Genomic DNA, 16673 nt, shown 5'->3' on the forward strand with positions numbered 1-16673 from the left:
TTGCCCAACACCACAAATCCCGTTTCTAGAACGCTGGTTGTGCCACAGCTCTGGTAGAAGGTAGCCGCTCGATGCCCACTTTTCCACACCTTCTGTCCCGTGCAACAATGTTCCTGCAGTGCTACGACATCGAAGCCACGGATTTGAAGCTCATCATGCAGCATTCGGTCGTATCCTGGGAAGCCAAGCGATTTGCAGTTCCATGTGCCAAGCTTCCAATCGTAGTCCTGAGTTCGTCGCGTAGGTCTTTGCCGATTATTCCGAGTCGTATTTTCTTCTTGATCGTACGTAACATATGTTTTCCGGGCGGCTTGTTAGGCCTGCACCACTAATAAACGTTTCACATATTTCATCATACCTTGTTATACATTCATACATAGTTATTTTCTAAAAAATCAACAATCGTTAATATGATCAGTATCTAACGGGGAAACAAATTGGGAAACCGACATGTGAACACAATGATGTAATGAAAACCGCGAAAATGTTACCGCAGAGACGGGACTCGAACCCGTAGCTAACTCCTAACCGGGGAAATTGTTTTACCAATTAAACTACCCTGCATATGAAAACACATGAAGAGAAAGTCCAATTGATTGGACGAAACTAAGCATGCTTCGCTCTACTTAGCCAAGTAGAGCATGCTTCTACTTAGCCAAGTAGAGCGGAGCATGCTTAGTTCCGTCGCTCGTTCGGACCTATCTAAAGCAAAGAAACCTAGCTTTGAGTAGACCGGGCAAACGAGGCGGTTACAGGTTTGTATGCAAGAGGCCGCCGCTTCCGACTAACTGACAGTATCTTTTTTATAACCAAAAATTTCGTTATTTCAACCATCGTTTCTGTGGATCGAAAAACAAAAATGACAGATAACCAATCAAATTCAGAAAAACAACTAATATTTTGGTTGTTTCGCGATCGCGAGAGGTTCCGTGTAGCAACATTCATAACATAAATCTGAGGTGGCTTCGATGAACCGAAGCGATACCGAAATTTAATATTTCTAAACATAACACCTGAATAGATACTGTTAAGATCATCATCGTAGCAGAAACATACCTGAAGTTACACCCATCAGTGCAAGGTGCGTTACGCTTAAATTTTAGCGAAATGATTCATGATCTGAAAATTTGTAATCAATAGTGTGTAGTATGTGACATCTGATGACTTGCTTCCCATTTCTGGAATTACTCCGAAGCTCTTAACCATTGCCGAATATCAGTTTAACTTGAGATCACCAGTGACAGTTGTTTTGTCATATCTGACACTAACGCTCAATGTTTGACAGTTTACTAGGTTCTTTTGATAAAATAGATTAGTATGTGTTGATTTGGAATGTTTACAATTCACAATCATTTTTCAATGCACTATGGTCCGAAATTAGCGTGACAAAAATATTTTCACTATTAAATATTAGTTTTTTGTAGTTGGTGTCTTCTCAAAAGTTGTTTGTAATCAAATGGCGCTCCTTTTGATGGAACAAGTTACTAGGATGGTCCTTATTTAGATTGAAATCTGAAATCTAACTCTCTTAATTAAACTCAAAAATGATTTTGTTGTACAATAAAGTTGTAGGAAATTTTATTTTGAGCAACTTTGTTGGAAAAGCACCTCTCTAGCTCTTCATTTGATCGAGTTACATAAATTTTCCCGATTAAAAATAGGGTGCCTCCCGAAAAATCACTTTTTTGTTCTAACTTTTTTGTTAAATGTTCTATCGAAAAGTTGTCTTTAGAAGAGTTGTTCAACTAATCATTGCGCACAATTTGGCTCAATCAAGCTTTTTCATATGAGCTACCAGTAAAAAGTTATGATTGTTTTTTCATCAAAAACTAGTCAAGCTTCAAATATCAATATTCATTATATGCCAGATTGATAAAAATGTATCCTATGCGGTTCCTAAAAGGTCATATTATAAGTAAAAATTAAAGAGAAATTTGGAAGGGTGTTATTGTTTTAATTTATTTAAATTAGTTCTGAAAATACCCTCAAAAAATCAGAAACATTGCATAACTCTTAAACGCCTTAACGTATCAACATACTTTCTTGAGCAAAATATTAGTATCGAATCAGTTCGACAAATAGTCCATACATAGTTTTTTCGAGGAAGCTTACTCTAAACAAATATGGACCGTAACTTGGTTAAAGTTTCTGTCAACTCAGGAAACTTCTAAACTACATTCTCTGATTGCCAAAAATTTTTCATTGCCCGAAAGTCAGGTGCAGAATATAAATATGGATTCCCGTGAGCAACGTTCCGAATCTGCCAATAGTCCCCATGATGCTGTCGTTCGTCGACAGCAGGTAGCATTTTCCGCAAAGTCAGACCAACCACACAGAGAATTCCGCACCCGGAGTCTATTGTCATGGCTACCATTGTTTGTTTTCGTTGGCGGGTTGCTTAAATTCATTCATATATGTATTCAATTTGCAAGGAAACAGTGACTACACACCTGGAAGGATGCTTTTTAGGTTCTCTCGAATTCGGTTGCCCAGCGTCGTGACCATTGCTGCCCTTTGTGGTTTCCGGTGAGACTTGCAGGGTGGTTAAAGTCCCACATCCGGCAGTTTGCGTGGTGCTGTTTTGAGCGGCAGCAGAAAGAGCAGCAGTGCTGTTATTTTTACTGCATGTTACGGTTTCCAACCCACGCGAAAGTTTCAGCATCTCCTCGCCAAACTGGTGCAGTGCCGTCATGGTGGAAGGGGTTGGTTCCGGAATGCTGTTGGATTTGTAAACGAACGGGAGGAAAGAGCGGAATTAGCTAGCAAATAAACCTCGTTCGAAATCGTTTGCTTCGGAGTTGATACCGTGTTTATGTCGATATAGTTTCGAAAATAAACGTACCTCGATTCCAGCAGCCACAGATCGTGATTGTCCAGTGTTGACAGTTCGGTGTCGGTCGAGGCCGCCGAGTGGGCATGATTAGGCGTCGATGGCAGGCTAAGTTTGATGATGCGCTTCCAGGTGTTCCGTCGATCGAGAGCCGGTGTTTGGCCGAGCCAACCGCTAGACCAGCCACTGGAACCGGCACCACCGCCCAGATTTTGGCTTTGCTGAGCGAGTAGACGTACCGTCAGGGTGTACGTGATTAACATCACACAAAGCGGTATGTAGAAGCACACTATCGAACCGACCAGCTTGTAGACCGGATCCGGTATCTGGCAAGTGCCGTCCACCAGCACCGAAGCGTGATTCTGGGTAATTATAGAAAGAAGAAAAAAAGATGATGAGATAGAGGGATGAGAGAGAGAGAGAGAGAGAGAGAGAGAGAGAGAGAGCTAGAGAAAAGTAATCAATCGCAAATGCTGGTTTCTTCCATTGGAAGCGGGTAAAGGAGAAAAAAAGCCCATTCAATTACCTTCGAGTACATTAAGCTCAGCGGCAGGCTCATGGCGATTGAAAGTAGCCACACGAAGCTTATCTTCAGCACCACCCGCTTTCGCGTTTTGTTCCGACCGAACCGCATCGGGTACCGCAGCGAAAGATATCGATCCACCGATATTGTGCACAGATGCATGATGCTTGCGGTGCAGAAAAGCACATCCAGACAAATCCACACCAGGCAGTACTCCGACTGCAGTGGGAAATATCCTGTCAAGGGGAAAAAATAAAAGATGAAAGATATAATAAAATTCAGCTCAAATGACGCCGGGACAGACCGGCAGTAATTGCATTCACTGATCGGTTTGTGTCTTGCATTGGCCGGGCTCGGGGACTGTGGCGTCTTTTGCGCCAAAGGGACCGGACCTGCAGTAATACCCGATACGTTATTCTAATTTTATATATCTCAATTTCTGTGCCGCTGGAGGACTGAAGGCAGTATCCAATAAAGGATTTTAAAAGTACTAGAAAGTATCACTATTTATATACTTCGACCGAGTTACTGACGGGACACAATAACTGGCGCACTTCCAAAGAAAACTAATTTAATTCATTCTTCCCTTTTTCTTCGACCATTACAACACAGATTATTAAGAAACTTTCCGATGTTGGTGGAAAGTGTTTGAGGTTGTTCTTTGCACAGAATGAATTAACTTTTTCCCTTCATTTCCGGAGAAACGGCGTCAACCCGACGGATGACGGACTGAAGTACAGCGGCTCCCGAACAAACATCACTCACACACACACAGCAGTGCACTGGCATTGGGGACGTTAATTAGTTCCAAAATTGTCACGCACCGATGCATCTCTCAAGCCAGGACTCGATTGTTTATCGTCATCATCATACACCCTCGATCATGGCGCGGTTTTCACTGAAAATGTACTTCAGCTTCGTGTCGGACACTTAATATATGACCAGCCGTTGGGACTTTTTTTCTCGTCCAATACAACTAATGTACAAGCTGCCAAATTGCTTCTGTTGAACATTCCACTGTTGGTGCGAAAGTGCTGCAATAATTTAAATTTCCATAAAAAATAACATCGTGTTGCATCTGCTGCAGACAGGGGAGAACATAAAAAGTGGAGTGACCGAAAAACACGGTGGCGTCTGCGGCTCAGCCTGCGGTGCATTTAATGGGATTCTGTTTGGTTTATATTGTTGGACCAGGTTCATAAACATTTCAGTGTGGATTAATCTTGCACGATTCGTGATTCGGCTAAAGCCATTTGTTTAAAATACATGTTGGAAAAGTTTTAGACAGAATAAATATTCTACGGAAGTAAGTTATTCGAACAATCAAAAAGTAACACAATCTTTGATTTGGATGAAATTTGGTTCAAGATAGGTAATAATGATCAGAAAGTCATTACATGTTATTCTGGTTCGGAACGTCAGGAAAGACATTGGTATGTGTTCTGCAATTTTTTTGTCTGCTTGGTGGATTATGTGAAATCACGTGATGGCATTAATAGTTCAACATAAACTGGTCATGTACTGATGAATCGAAGACGAAATGTAAAACTCTTTTATTACATACTACTAGCTGAATTACCCGGCGTTGCTCGAAAATGTTTCGTGAAGGGAAAAAATTCTCGAAGTTGCCCTGCTTAGTGAAATACTCTGATTGTAGTGAAACATAACTTAGAAGGCAACCCGATTGAACAATACTCCGTTCATGTTCAGATTGCGAATGATCAGTGTCTCATCTCATATCTCACAATAATCATAATTTTCATGGTATTCTCGACAAATTGGGTCAGTTTTATATTTGAACTCTTTTGTTACAAACATTTAAAACACCTTTCTCTCCATAAATGCCTTCTTAGTAACCTCCGAGTTTCATATGTTTATGTGCTTGTAACGAACTTCCGTACTTCCCCATCACATTTGATCTACAATATCTTTGGCTTTCATGGCTGTAAACACTTGCTACTACCTTCTCTTTATAAAAAAATTTATGACATCATTATTTCCAAGTAAGTGCTTAAAATTTTCCATCTGATAATGATTATTTTATAACGAAAATCTGTTTAACATCATAACTACATTCGTACTATAGAATAACGTTTTTATATAATTTATTTTACCAAGGCTTTAACCATTTTAGTCGTACACCTGGGAGGAAAACCTATAGAATAATGATTCAGTTAATACAAATGTTGTTGTAATCTTATTTCAATCACCTTGAGTCGACAGTTTTCTCAATTTACATAATAAAATGCACGTTGATTGTATGATTTCGTCAGTTCAGACCAATGTGGAGAATACTTATTCCCCCTCCCTCTTATGAATATTTTTGTGAACCTCACTTAGTTGCTATAAATATGCTGTACTCGTAAAGAAGTACCAATTTTTCGTAAATCCCGATCAATTTTCCCTTACACTTTCTTTGTTCGGGGCACTTACTCCACTCTCTCATCCTCAAAATAACCTCATAATCTATTTTGATTTAACTTCCTTTTTGTCAGTGAACTACAGATCTCCTCCATCCATAACCCTGAGTAGTGTAGAAAGTATCTGTGCTTTTGAAAAAATATCGATTCCCACCTTTGGTAATTGTGCCAAACTTGGTGGCGATTCGTTAAGTTGTTCCGTAGTTATGCTGAGACTCGCGTTCATGGGCAGATAAAGATTATTTTCCCTTAGTTCTTTGAATTTCCCGGTTAAATGGAACCAGATCCTTTGAAATTATATAAAGAAAATTGAGTTTCATTCGAATTAACAACAGCAATACTATCTACTACGACCTTGAAATTCTTGACACTCTCTTGTTTTACAAAAAAATGGGAGATGAAGTTTTATTTTCTAATACCCCTCCTTCTAGTCTAAATGTCGATTCTGTTCAAATTATATAAATTTCGTCATTGACTCCCTCTCCCCATGTTAAGGACACTTGCAACATATTTTCCATCCTGAAAATGTTCTAATGATCATCTCTGAAGAGCAACAAGTATCTGTGCCAAATTTGATAGCATTTCGTTCAGCAGTTCCGGAGTTATGCCGTTACAAACATTACATTCCCCTCTTTAAAGGCACCTGCTACATCCAACCCCATCAAATCATATCTACGGTATGCAAAATGTTTCTAAAGTCTTTGTCAAGTTATATGAATTTTTTCATGACAATGTCATAAACGTATTTTTAAGGGGGGAGGGAGCGTAGCAAGTGTCATTAACAAGGAGGAATGACACTTGCTACGCTCCCTCTCCTCTTAAAAATACGTTTATGACAATCTCTAAAGAGCAAGAAGTACATGTGACAAGTTTGATAACAATCCGTTAAGTACTTTCGGAGTTATGCCGTTACAAATATTACACCCCCTATTTAAGGCACTTGCTACATCCACCCCCCCCCCCCATATAATATTTAATATATGCAAAATGTTTCTATGGTCTTTTAAATTTTTTATGAGCCCTCCTTGTTAATGACACTTGCTACGCTTCCCCCCCCCCTCCCCCTTAAAAATACGTTTATGACAATTTCTAAAGAGCAAGAAGTACATTTGACAAGTTTGATAGCAATCCGTTATTTAGTTTTGGAGCTATGCCATTGCAAACATTACAACCCCCCCCCCCTCCACCCTTTTAAAAACACTTGCTACATCCACCCCCCATATAATAATATCTAAATATTTCTATTGTCTTAAAAATATATTCGTCGAATTAGACACATTTTGGGGGGGGGGTCATGACTACGCTCCTTCCACCATTAAAATACCCTTATGACTATCTCAGAAAAGCATGAAGTATCTGTGCGAAGTTTGGTGGCAGTCTGTTCAGTAGTTTCGGAATTATGCCGTTTTAAATAATTCACCCCCCTTTTCACAGGCACTTGCTACATCGACCCCCCGTATAGTCATATCTAATGTATGCAAAATGTTTCTATGGTCTTTAAAACCTATCGATTCTCGTCAAGTTATACAATTTTTTTCACAATCTCCCCTGTTGATGATATTTGCTACGCTCTCTCCCCCCAGAAATTTTTTTTCAATTTAATTTTAAGTTGTAGGATAAATATGAAAAATTAGCGAGAACAGTAAAAATACATCATGAAGTGTATAATCAAATTATTATTACCGAAATTCTATAAATTTGATAATCAATGACAATGCACTTTCAAACTGAGGCCACTTTGCATGTGAAATCTGTCTCCAAAAAATCATATTGCTATACCACATTTGAAAGCGCTTTGACTGGTGGCAATTTTCCTCAAAATTTCAACCCTTCAACTGCCATATTTGATCTATTGATTTTCATTTTACTTGATTTTTTAAGAAACCGTTCCACAAAAAGAATTAAAAAATCAGGCCTATAGTAATTTTTCCTTTTTACCTTTTTTATATATATAAAAAATAGGTATAGAATTCGCTCAAACTTTCGAAAAATTTTCCGAGGCCCGGAGGGCCGAATGTCATATACCAATCGATTCAGCTCGACGAACTGAGCAAATGTCTGTGTGTGTGTGTTTGTGTTGTCAACTAAGAGGTCGAGATCTCAGAGATGGCTGCGATTTTGGTCAAACTAGTCGCAAATGAAAGGTTTCCCCGTCACCCAGAACGCTATTGAATGGTTTTGAGATCGGATGTTTACTTTTTGAGTTATACGAAGTTTTATGTCAAAATTTTCAGTTTTTTTACAGTATCAGTCACATTTGACCTTGAAAACAGAATATGTTTCTAGACTTAGATTTCGCTCGGTAATACCTATCCAACAAGCCATAGATTGTTAAAATCCGTCCATTTTTAACGGAGATATCGATATTTTTGTGTAAGCCTTATTCCAGTAGTAGGAGTTTTGAGCGCTGTATGAAAAAGCAATGCTTGGGAGCAACATGAAACACGATTTTTTGTACTGTTACATACAATTGTTTCTAAGTACCAAAAAGACTGTGTACAGCATCCTTTTTTATGACAATTTGGCTCGGACCAATTTTAGCACGGTTCATTTTTGGCAACATAATCTTTCGAATATGGCATATGTAAACCAGATGATACCAGCATTATCGAGTTGGAAGTAATTCCATAATTATATTGATTTAAACTATTTACAGCAATAAATGCTGGAAGAACATGACTTCCATATACCATACGACTCAGTTCGTCGAGATCAGCAAATACGTGTGTGACAAATAATTTCACTCAATTTTCTCGGAGATGGTTAAACCGTTTTCTACAAACTCAGATTCATATGAAAAGTCGTATACTCCCAAACAAGCTTCCTGAATTACGTTTGGATCCGACTTCTGATTGCGGAACCACAGGATGATATGTGAAACGAAATTAAAATAATGCAATTAATTTTTCTCGTAGATTGCTGAACCGATCTAAGATTCAAATGAAATCTAAGAATCATCTATGATTCAAATGAGAGGTCTTAAAATTCTATAAAACCTCTTACTTTTTAGTCAGATCCGACTTCTGGTTTAGAAAATGCAGGGTGATTAGTATAAAAATGTCAATTTCACATAAATTAATCAGGTTTATCGGGTTTGCAGATTTGGATAGTCGATCACCAAATAAATTTATTTCAGTTTGAGCGGTATTCGTTTTTGGATTCGGAATGTACCCCCAAATTTTAATTCGCACTACAATTTCTCAAAGATGTCTACACACTGCTCAGGTGAATTTAACTGATTTCGGCTACACCGATTTTAGAATTCCGGTTCCAGTATCGAATCGATTCTCAAAGCTCAATCATTTTCTCAAAAAAGACCAAATCGAACTTCAAAAACAAATATTACAGGACTTAAGGTCCCATACAAAATTGGTGAATTTTATCCGATTCTGGAATTACAGATAATGAGTTTATAAATTTCATGTAAATTGTTTGGCGTAATAATTCCTGAATACCGGCTCTGGAAGTACCATAAATAATGACGAAAAACTCTAAAGTGGAACTTACTTCGACATCTCATGGAATGTTCAATCGAATGTCACACGTTAAGATTGAAATTCGATACGATTTGCAGATTCGAAATTACAGGGTAATGAGTGATTAAACTCTCAATTTGCCGTTTGAAACGATGATAATTAAAATAATGTCATGAGAACTAAAACACCTAAGAATATCCATGCAAAAACACATGCGTATTGATAAAAAAAAGGTATCATCTCACTGCTAGGTGGATTAATCACGTTTTTTGTTGGATCGGCTCGAATTTTTTAGTATTGAATAAATAATTGTTGAACACGGTCAAGTGCTTCGGTTTCATATTTGTTTTTAAATGTTGACGACCACAACATTTCATTTCTTCTGAAAATAAATTAAAATCAATTATGCGTTTCTATTGAAGCTCTGTTAGAAAGAAACGCATGGTATTTAGTTCTAGTAGATACGCACAGTACGTATTCCTCTCTAATAGAACTTTAATGGAGACGCATGATTAATTGTCAATTGTCAAAAATCAAATCAGTTAAAGGGTTGAAACTGACTCCTGTTTAAGCACTTTCATATGTGCACATGCTTTCCCGGATATAACTTTTGAAAAGAGGGAAAGGGTGTAGCATGCATATAAAAACTGCCCCCAAACAGAAACTAAATTGATATAAGCTGTTTGAAAGGGTTTGTATTGGATATGATTTACCCAAAATTTTTACTTTTCAACTGCCATATTTGTGGAGTTAGGGTGGTTCTTCTGATTTTCAGTTTATTTTAATTTTTCAAAAACCTATTTAGCAAACAAAATGAAATATCAGGAATATTTCAAGAATTATGGTAAACCTTCCTGACTTCTTTTAGAAATTTTCATGTAAAAAAAATGTTCAAAATTTTCGAATGTTTTTATTCGCACTTACAATTTTTGGTACCACTCTAGAATTTACATCAAAAATAAATCATTTGTCAGCACATTACGCTGTATATTTTCCAGATTTTTCAAACATGTGATAAAATCATTTATCACATGCTTTTAGAACAAAATACAATGCGTTTCTATTTACTACTTAAGTTCAGGGATCGAGTGTTTTCATAATTAGCATTGGTAAAATAATTCCATTCCTTATGTTATTTACATTGCAAACTGCAATGATCCTTGAGTGCTGATCAATACCGACGCCGGTCACGACCAAACTTGGGAAGAGAAAGATTGTTAGTTCGATGCATATCACTTCCAGAAACCGTGGAATCTTTCCTGAAGGGATGACATATCTTTTTATTTATTACAATACTTTTAATTTTGTTTTCTACCAAAAAAGTTTGGAAGCACGAGCTCCTCCGATAATTAAGGACGTCTGATTTTGAACCTGATTTAATAATTATTACTAAAAAGGAAGTTCTCCATATTTCTAGAAATTTTCCTTTTGCTCGATATAAATGGAAGAGATGATGTGATGGCGTTGTAAGTGCGGTAGTTAATTTTTTTATAAATATTTGTGCTATTCCATGAAGTCCATTTAAAAATTTGGAAATTAAGAAAGTGTAGTTCACTGGCTGTCTCGGCATGTGAAGTATATATTTCTGTTAAAAATGTTAAATAAGTCACAAGTTTCAGAACTAGTATTTCCAGTATCTATCAGAATCAGAACTAATTGGCTCTAATAGCACGCTCCCCTAGTTATATAATTTATGTATCTAGGAAAATATAAAAACCATGCAAAAAAAGGCGGGTGGGTAATTTCAGAGACATAACTGGACGTCGTGAATACGAAAACAACTGACATGTTTTTTAACACTTCTGAATATCAATTAGTTGATCAATTGTACGAATTATGCAAGCATTCCCTTTTTCACATTTTTCGCAAAAACAAAGAAGGCAGCTGTGACGTAATCGCTCTTGTCGGAAACGAAACTAGCTTTGCAAACGACACACAATACATCTGCTCGCAGTGGCGATAGAATCCAAACTGATCCTATTTTTGTTAAGAGGTTTCTTTTTACGTGATTTCGTTTGTAGCTTTTTCACTAATGGGCGGTCCTAACGGCAATAAAAATAGCCGCATACAGAATTTTAATGTCGAATATTTCATTTTGGATTTGCATTTCATTGAAAGTAACTATCAGGATGCTGTACGGGACTCATTTCTGCCTTTCAGAAGGACCAAATTGTGGAACTCACTACGATATAAAGCACTGTTCGGAACATTTTTTCTCGAACGATTTGTTGTACAGATATTTTGTTCTCTTCCTCAGAACGCGTTCTGATTGGCTGGTGTTGACATGAGTCAAATGAGACAAGTTTTTCAATAGTTTACTATTGAAATACTTCAATGATGTTGCTATATACGTTTAAGTTGGAAAATTTTGATTCTATTGGTTAGATTATATAAATCCTTTCACAGATCACTGAGCTATGATCTTTCAAAATACGAGAAAGGCAAACGCGCCTTATGAATTATTCTCTTTGATACTCGTTTATACCAAACATTTCATAAAAGTGTAATTTTGAATTGTTTGAGATTATGTCACACAACTGAAAATTTAAGCATCAAATTGTGACCATATTTCCGATGGCATGTAGCAAAAATTATGTTGATTCGTTAGATACAACAAGAGATATTCACGATCAATAACTTATCACTCTCTCAGAGGGTAAATTTTGAAAAGGCGCCCCATAGTAAAGTAAGTCGTATTTACGACAAAATTATTATTATTAATATCATTTATTTTACCCCGGCTTTAACCTTTTGGTCGTTCACCGGGGGGAAACGAGAATAGTAATTACATGTCATTTTGAAACAAAATTGAGTGTATTTTTTTTATTTCAGTTTAAACTAGGAAGCGAAAATTCGATGAAGAGAGTAACGGTATGGGCCGCGGATAGCGTCCTCGCGGGTCCAACCAGCCGGTGTTTTCGGTCCTGGTTCTGGTGAGGTGTTAGACCGGATAGTCCAGTAGATGACCCCTGGTTTTGATGTTCTTCCTGTTGTTATTGTTTGAGCGTAGCGATGGTGTTTCTAGTTGATATTGGGCCGCGGAGAACATCCCTGGGGACCTACCCCAGCGGATGGCCCGCGGTGAAGATTCGGATCCGATGGCGATGGTGTCCTAGATTTCGTTGGGTCAAATGTCATCGGCCCCTCGGTTTGTTCGATGGTGAGATTTGAGAAAAATTTAAAGGAGAAGAGCGTGAGAGAAATGTTTTGTTTTAATGGCGGTATATAGTGTTAATTTGACTGATTATGTTACTTTTCCGATCGAAATGATGGACAGACGAGGGTAGGGGGAAACTAGCAGAGATGACCGTCGGACCTAGAAAAGATCGAATTAGTTCTGCGGCTGAGGTGGCGAACCAATAAAGAGTGGGGAGACGAGCGGATGTTAAAGCCGAATCTGGAGACAAAAGCAATATGTTTTTTTTTTTCGTTTGGTTTAAGCGACTGCCAACGACAAAATTGCATGTGAATACAAATTCGGGTCTGTACAAATTCTGTTCTTCCAGCAATTATGGCTGTAAGCAGCTTGAATGGTTCTAGTAATAAAATTTGTTTTGAATTCAAAAATACTGTCATTTTTCTAATACGTCATGCAATCGAACGTTTAATTTGTCCAAAACGAATCAGTCTATGAAACCACTAGACCTTTAACTAGACCGTTCATTCAATGTTCACAAGCTTAGGTGCAAATGGAAGGTCTTACAACCCCATATGACCCTTCTAAATTTCATCCAGATACGGCATCCAGTTCCGGAATTACAGACTCATAAGTATAAATATTTTATTTTGATGAGAGTGTTGTTATACATGACTTGAAAAAATCGAGCCATACTTTGAAGAAGCCTTAGAATTCTTCAATTAGGCAGGTATGGTTAGTTGATGACCAAATAAATTGAATTTGGGTATAACAGATCCTCGCTCCTAGTTCCGAAAGCACAAGGAAAGTTCTCGTATGCTCCAAACCGGAAAATACTCCAATTTCTCAAAAACGGCTAAACCGACTTTCGCAAAATTATATTTAAAATATGTATGAAATTGCAAACTGTCACAAAGAGCGATAATGCAAAAAACGTCAAAATTCTTCTAAATTTGATTCAAAACTGTTTCAATTTATAGACTAGTTGCTGGTAAAACGAACCGATTTTAGATATACCGGTTCCGGAAATAACGGAAATAGTGGTTGAAAACTTAAGCTCTCAAAATTTTTCAGAAAGAACTGAGTCGATTTTCACAAAATTAGACTCAAATAAAAGGGTTATCGTCTGTGAAAGTAAACCCCTTTTGACCTTTGTTCGGATCTCACTTCCGGTTCGGGTACAACAGGGTGAGATGTGTTTGAAATTTTAAACCGCCATTTAGAGCGAAAATGCAAAAACAAACGAAAAATTCCTATTAACTTGGACCAAAACTGTTAAAAATTGAGAAGGTTTTGCTTATATATGCCCAAACAAACTTTTTTGTTCTTAGTCAATATTCAAACAAGAGCTTTTTGATATTAATATGAATGAAAATATGAATCCCTTATTAATATGAATGAAAATATGAATATCATAACACTACTAGGTGAATTAAAACTGATTTTTTATATCGTTAGCAAAGCAAAGTCGTGGCATTACATTCCTTTTGTGGAGTTTGGCCTTTCTGTTTCAACAGACTTCGCAGCCGATTCTCAGTGTACAGAATCATTGCATGGGTAGTACTATGGATCCTACTGACACTAAGAATCCTTCCAGGTCGGGGCTCGAACATACGACAACTGGCTTGTAAGACCAGCGTCCTATGCATTGAACCGCCAGCCCGGGACGATTTTTAAATCGTTAACAATATTAAAACTAGCAAGAGAGAGTAGGCAGTGAAAATTTAGTTGTATCAGTACGCGACATTTACGACTGTCTAGCCGATCATTTGTTTCCAGAATTTTGTTTTATAACTCGTGAGTCGTCAACAAAACAACGTTGAAATTAGTTTATATCATCGACCTGTAGTCGCGCAAGTAATGATTTTTTTTTATTACACTCTGAGAAGTATTGGGGTTGTTCTAGAATACAGAAATTTTTTTTAATTGAATCATATATTTCAAAAGGCAAAATGCGTTAGCTGAAGAAAGTTTCTTGTGCTGTTTTTCACAAAGCTTACCGCAGTGAACAGGTTTTTGGTAATTGGCCATTTGAAACTCATAGGTGACACTCGATTTAAATCAAATTCTTGTGTCATGAACGAAAATAATATGAGTTGGTATAGGTTTTCTTAGGTGCATGCGTAGCAAAGGTATTTCATTAAGAATACTAAAAAAAATCTTCCACTCTCATACCAACTAATCAAAAATTCGGATAATTGGTCCAAATAGAATAAACCGAATTAAACGCTATTTAGCATGAATTTGATTTATAGAAGTAAGGGGAGTGTATTATTTTGCGCAACGTTTGAACCAGTCCTCTGCTGAGAAGCTATGTTGACTACGATAGATCGGTACTCGGTACTCCACCGGGCTAGTTTGAACGCTTTTATTGTGTTCGTTCCTGCGCTCCTGTTACTTCTCTGTATCAAATTCAAGTAAATAGTGTTAATATTTTTTAAACTGTTGCATGTAGCATGCTTTAGGATGTCATTATAATTGTTTTTAATAACAGCCATGGTACAGTAAGATTAGTTTGAAATTGATTTCAAATACATTACCCGCCATATTGAATATCACCATTTTCAGTGAAAATGGCTGCATGGCTGATAATCGTAAAAGTGATTTTGAATGATTATCATTCCATCATCTCGTGTGCGGTTATGGAACGACACTCATATTGAACGGAATGGGATTTTGTGCATATTAATCATCATAATAATAGTCATCATAATTATTCTTGATTTTGCGGATAGGGATAATCGATGCCTAAGAAAACATTTTCATTACCTATTTTTCAGTGATAAAACCCTATAGTTAGTCACATAGTACATGAAAATAAATACCCTTAAGGGGAAGTAACGTCATTTTTGCGATTTTTTTAGAGCTTAACAATTAGTTATTTACATATTTTGAGATTTTTAACTGAAATTTTTTTTCGAAGGAACGATTCTCTCGACACTGTTTATGCAAAAACTGGATAAAAACGTTTGTTTTCGGAGAACCGGTTATGCTTTTATCCGGGTTTTTCTTTCAAAGATTTTTGATCGGTTCCTGCAAAAAATATGTTTTTTAACAATTTTTTCATGACAAAGTCCAACTCCGATTCTTGTACTCAATGTTCTTATCCGGTTTTTGCATTCAAAGATACTTAAACGGGTTTTCAAAACTACATTAAACTTAACCTATTTGTACCCGTTCATGTATGTATTTATAAGAAAGTGTTTGTGTTGTAACTGTGCGAATAAAAACAAATTCATGTAACTATTTGCTCTGTTCAACGATTGGAGATTAGAGTAAGCGGGGAAATTTCAATCGATAGATTAAAATTAAAGGTTGAAACAACCAAATCCAATGTTTAAATTTAAATCGGCTCATGGTCAGTTACATTCACCGAACCGACTGAAAAACAAAGCTCCCGAAGGCTAAAATTTGCATATAAAAATTTATTTCATTATTATAAGGTACTTTGCATTTCTGTGTTTCCAAGTGCAATGTGCATCATTTACATATAGAACGAAATGCAACGAACAGGCAGAGCCGGCCGTATGGCGCCGCCGAAGAAAACGCCCGTTGCCTGCGATGATGGCTATTATTTAACTTCACATCATTAAAAGGAAACTGTTTCCTCGCATAGTATACAACTTTCGCTGCCCGTCGGCAACAAGCAACCATTCACAGATAGAATACATATAGTATGTTCAACAGTACACGATTTGCGATGTTTGTTCACCTATTTCAACCGGTCAGAGGAAAGTACGACTGAGATGCTCTTTTCATTGGATACAATTTGGTGAAGCGAATTTGAATCAATGGCAAGAGGCCATTTAGATTTCATTTCACAAATATGTGGTCGAAAGTAACAATTTGTTTTAGAAGAAAGAAACGGCATTTTTTGATAGTAGAATTAAAAATATACCAAGTTAATTAATTGTCTACGAAGCAATAATTGTGTGCGGAAGAATAATAATCTAGTATCGAAATAAATCATTCCTGAATTTATCCGGATTCCAAGATTAATTTTCAAACTGACGACGAATGGTACATAGCATCTGTATATTTTGTCACAGGAAACAATATAAGGAAACATAACTAGCGTGACCAGCCACAGATTCCGGTGACTAAGTTTGTTTACTACAGCAAAACTTTCCACTAGCTAATTAGTACGGACTTACCGGTGGAATGAGCAGTATTTCTGTGTTTCGTGTTGTGTTCTTCAATGTAAATGGTGTTCAAAATAATTGAAAAAGTCGTACCGTTAATTGTGGAGAGAGTCACTTGATTTTGCCGGAGAATTTTAAGTACACTA

At 37.0% G+C, this 16673-nt stretch overlaps 1 protein-coding gene across 5 annotated transcripts in view; it reads right to left on the reverse strand.

The window, feature by feature from the left end:
• LOC131432486 (uncharacterized) overlaps window positions 1–16673 on the reverse strand; it is a 335082-nt gene that overhangs the window by 26406 nt on the left and 292003 nt on the right. For all 5 annotated transcript variants that reach the window (XM_058598792.1, XM_058598794.1, XM_058598791.1 and 2 more), the window contains 3 exons: window positions 3357–3589; window positions 2843–3192; window positions 2451–2717 (listed from right to left, as the gene is read on the reverse strand). In XM_058598792.1, coding sequence (XP_058454775.1) covers window positions 2451–2717; window positions 2843–3192; window positions 3357–3589 — 850 coding nt within the window. The remainder of the gene's footprint in view (window positions 1–2450; window positions 2718–2842; window positions 3193–3356; window positions 3590–16673) is intronic.

The sequence above is a fragment of the Malaya genurostris genome, chromosome 2 (assembly GCF_030247185.1).
Source record: "Malaya genurostris strain Urasoe2022 chromosome 2, Malgen_1.1, whole genome shotgun sequence".
Lineage (NCBI taxonomy): Eukaryota > Metazoa > Arthropoda > Insecta > Diptera > Culicidae > Malaya > Malaya genurostris.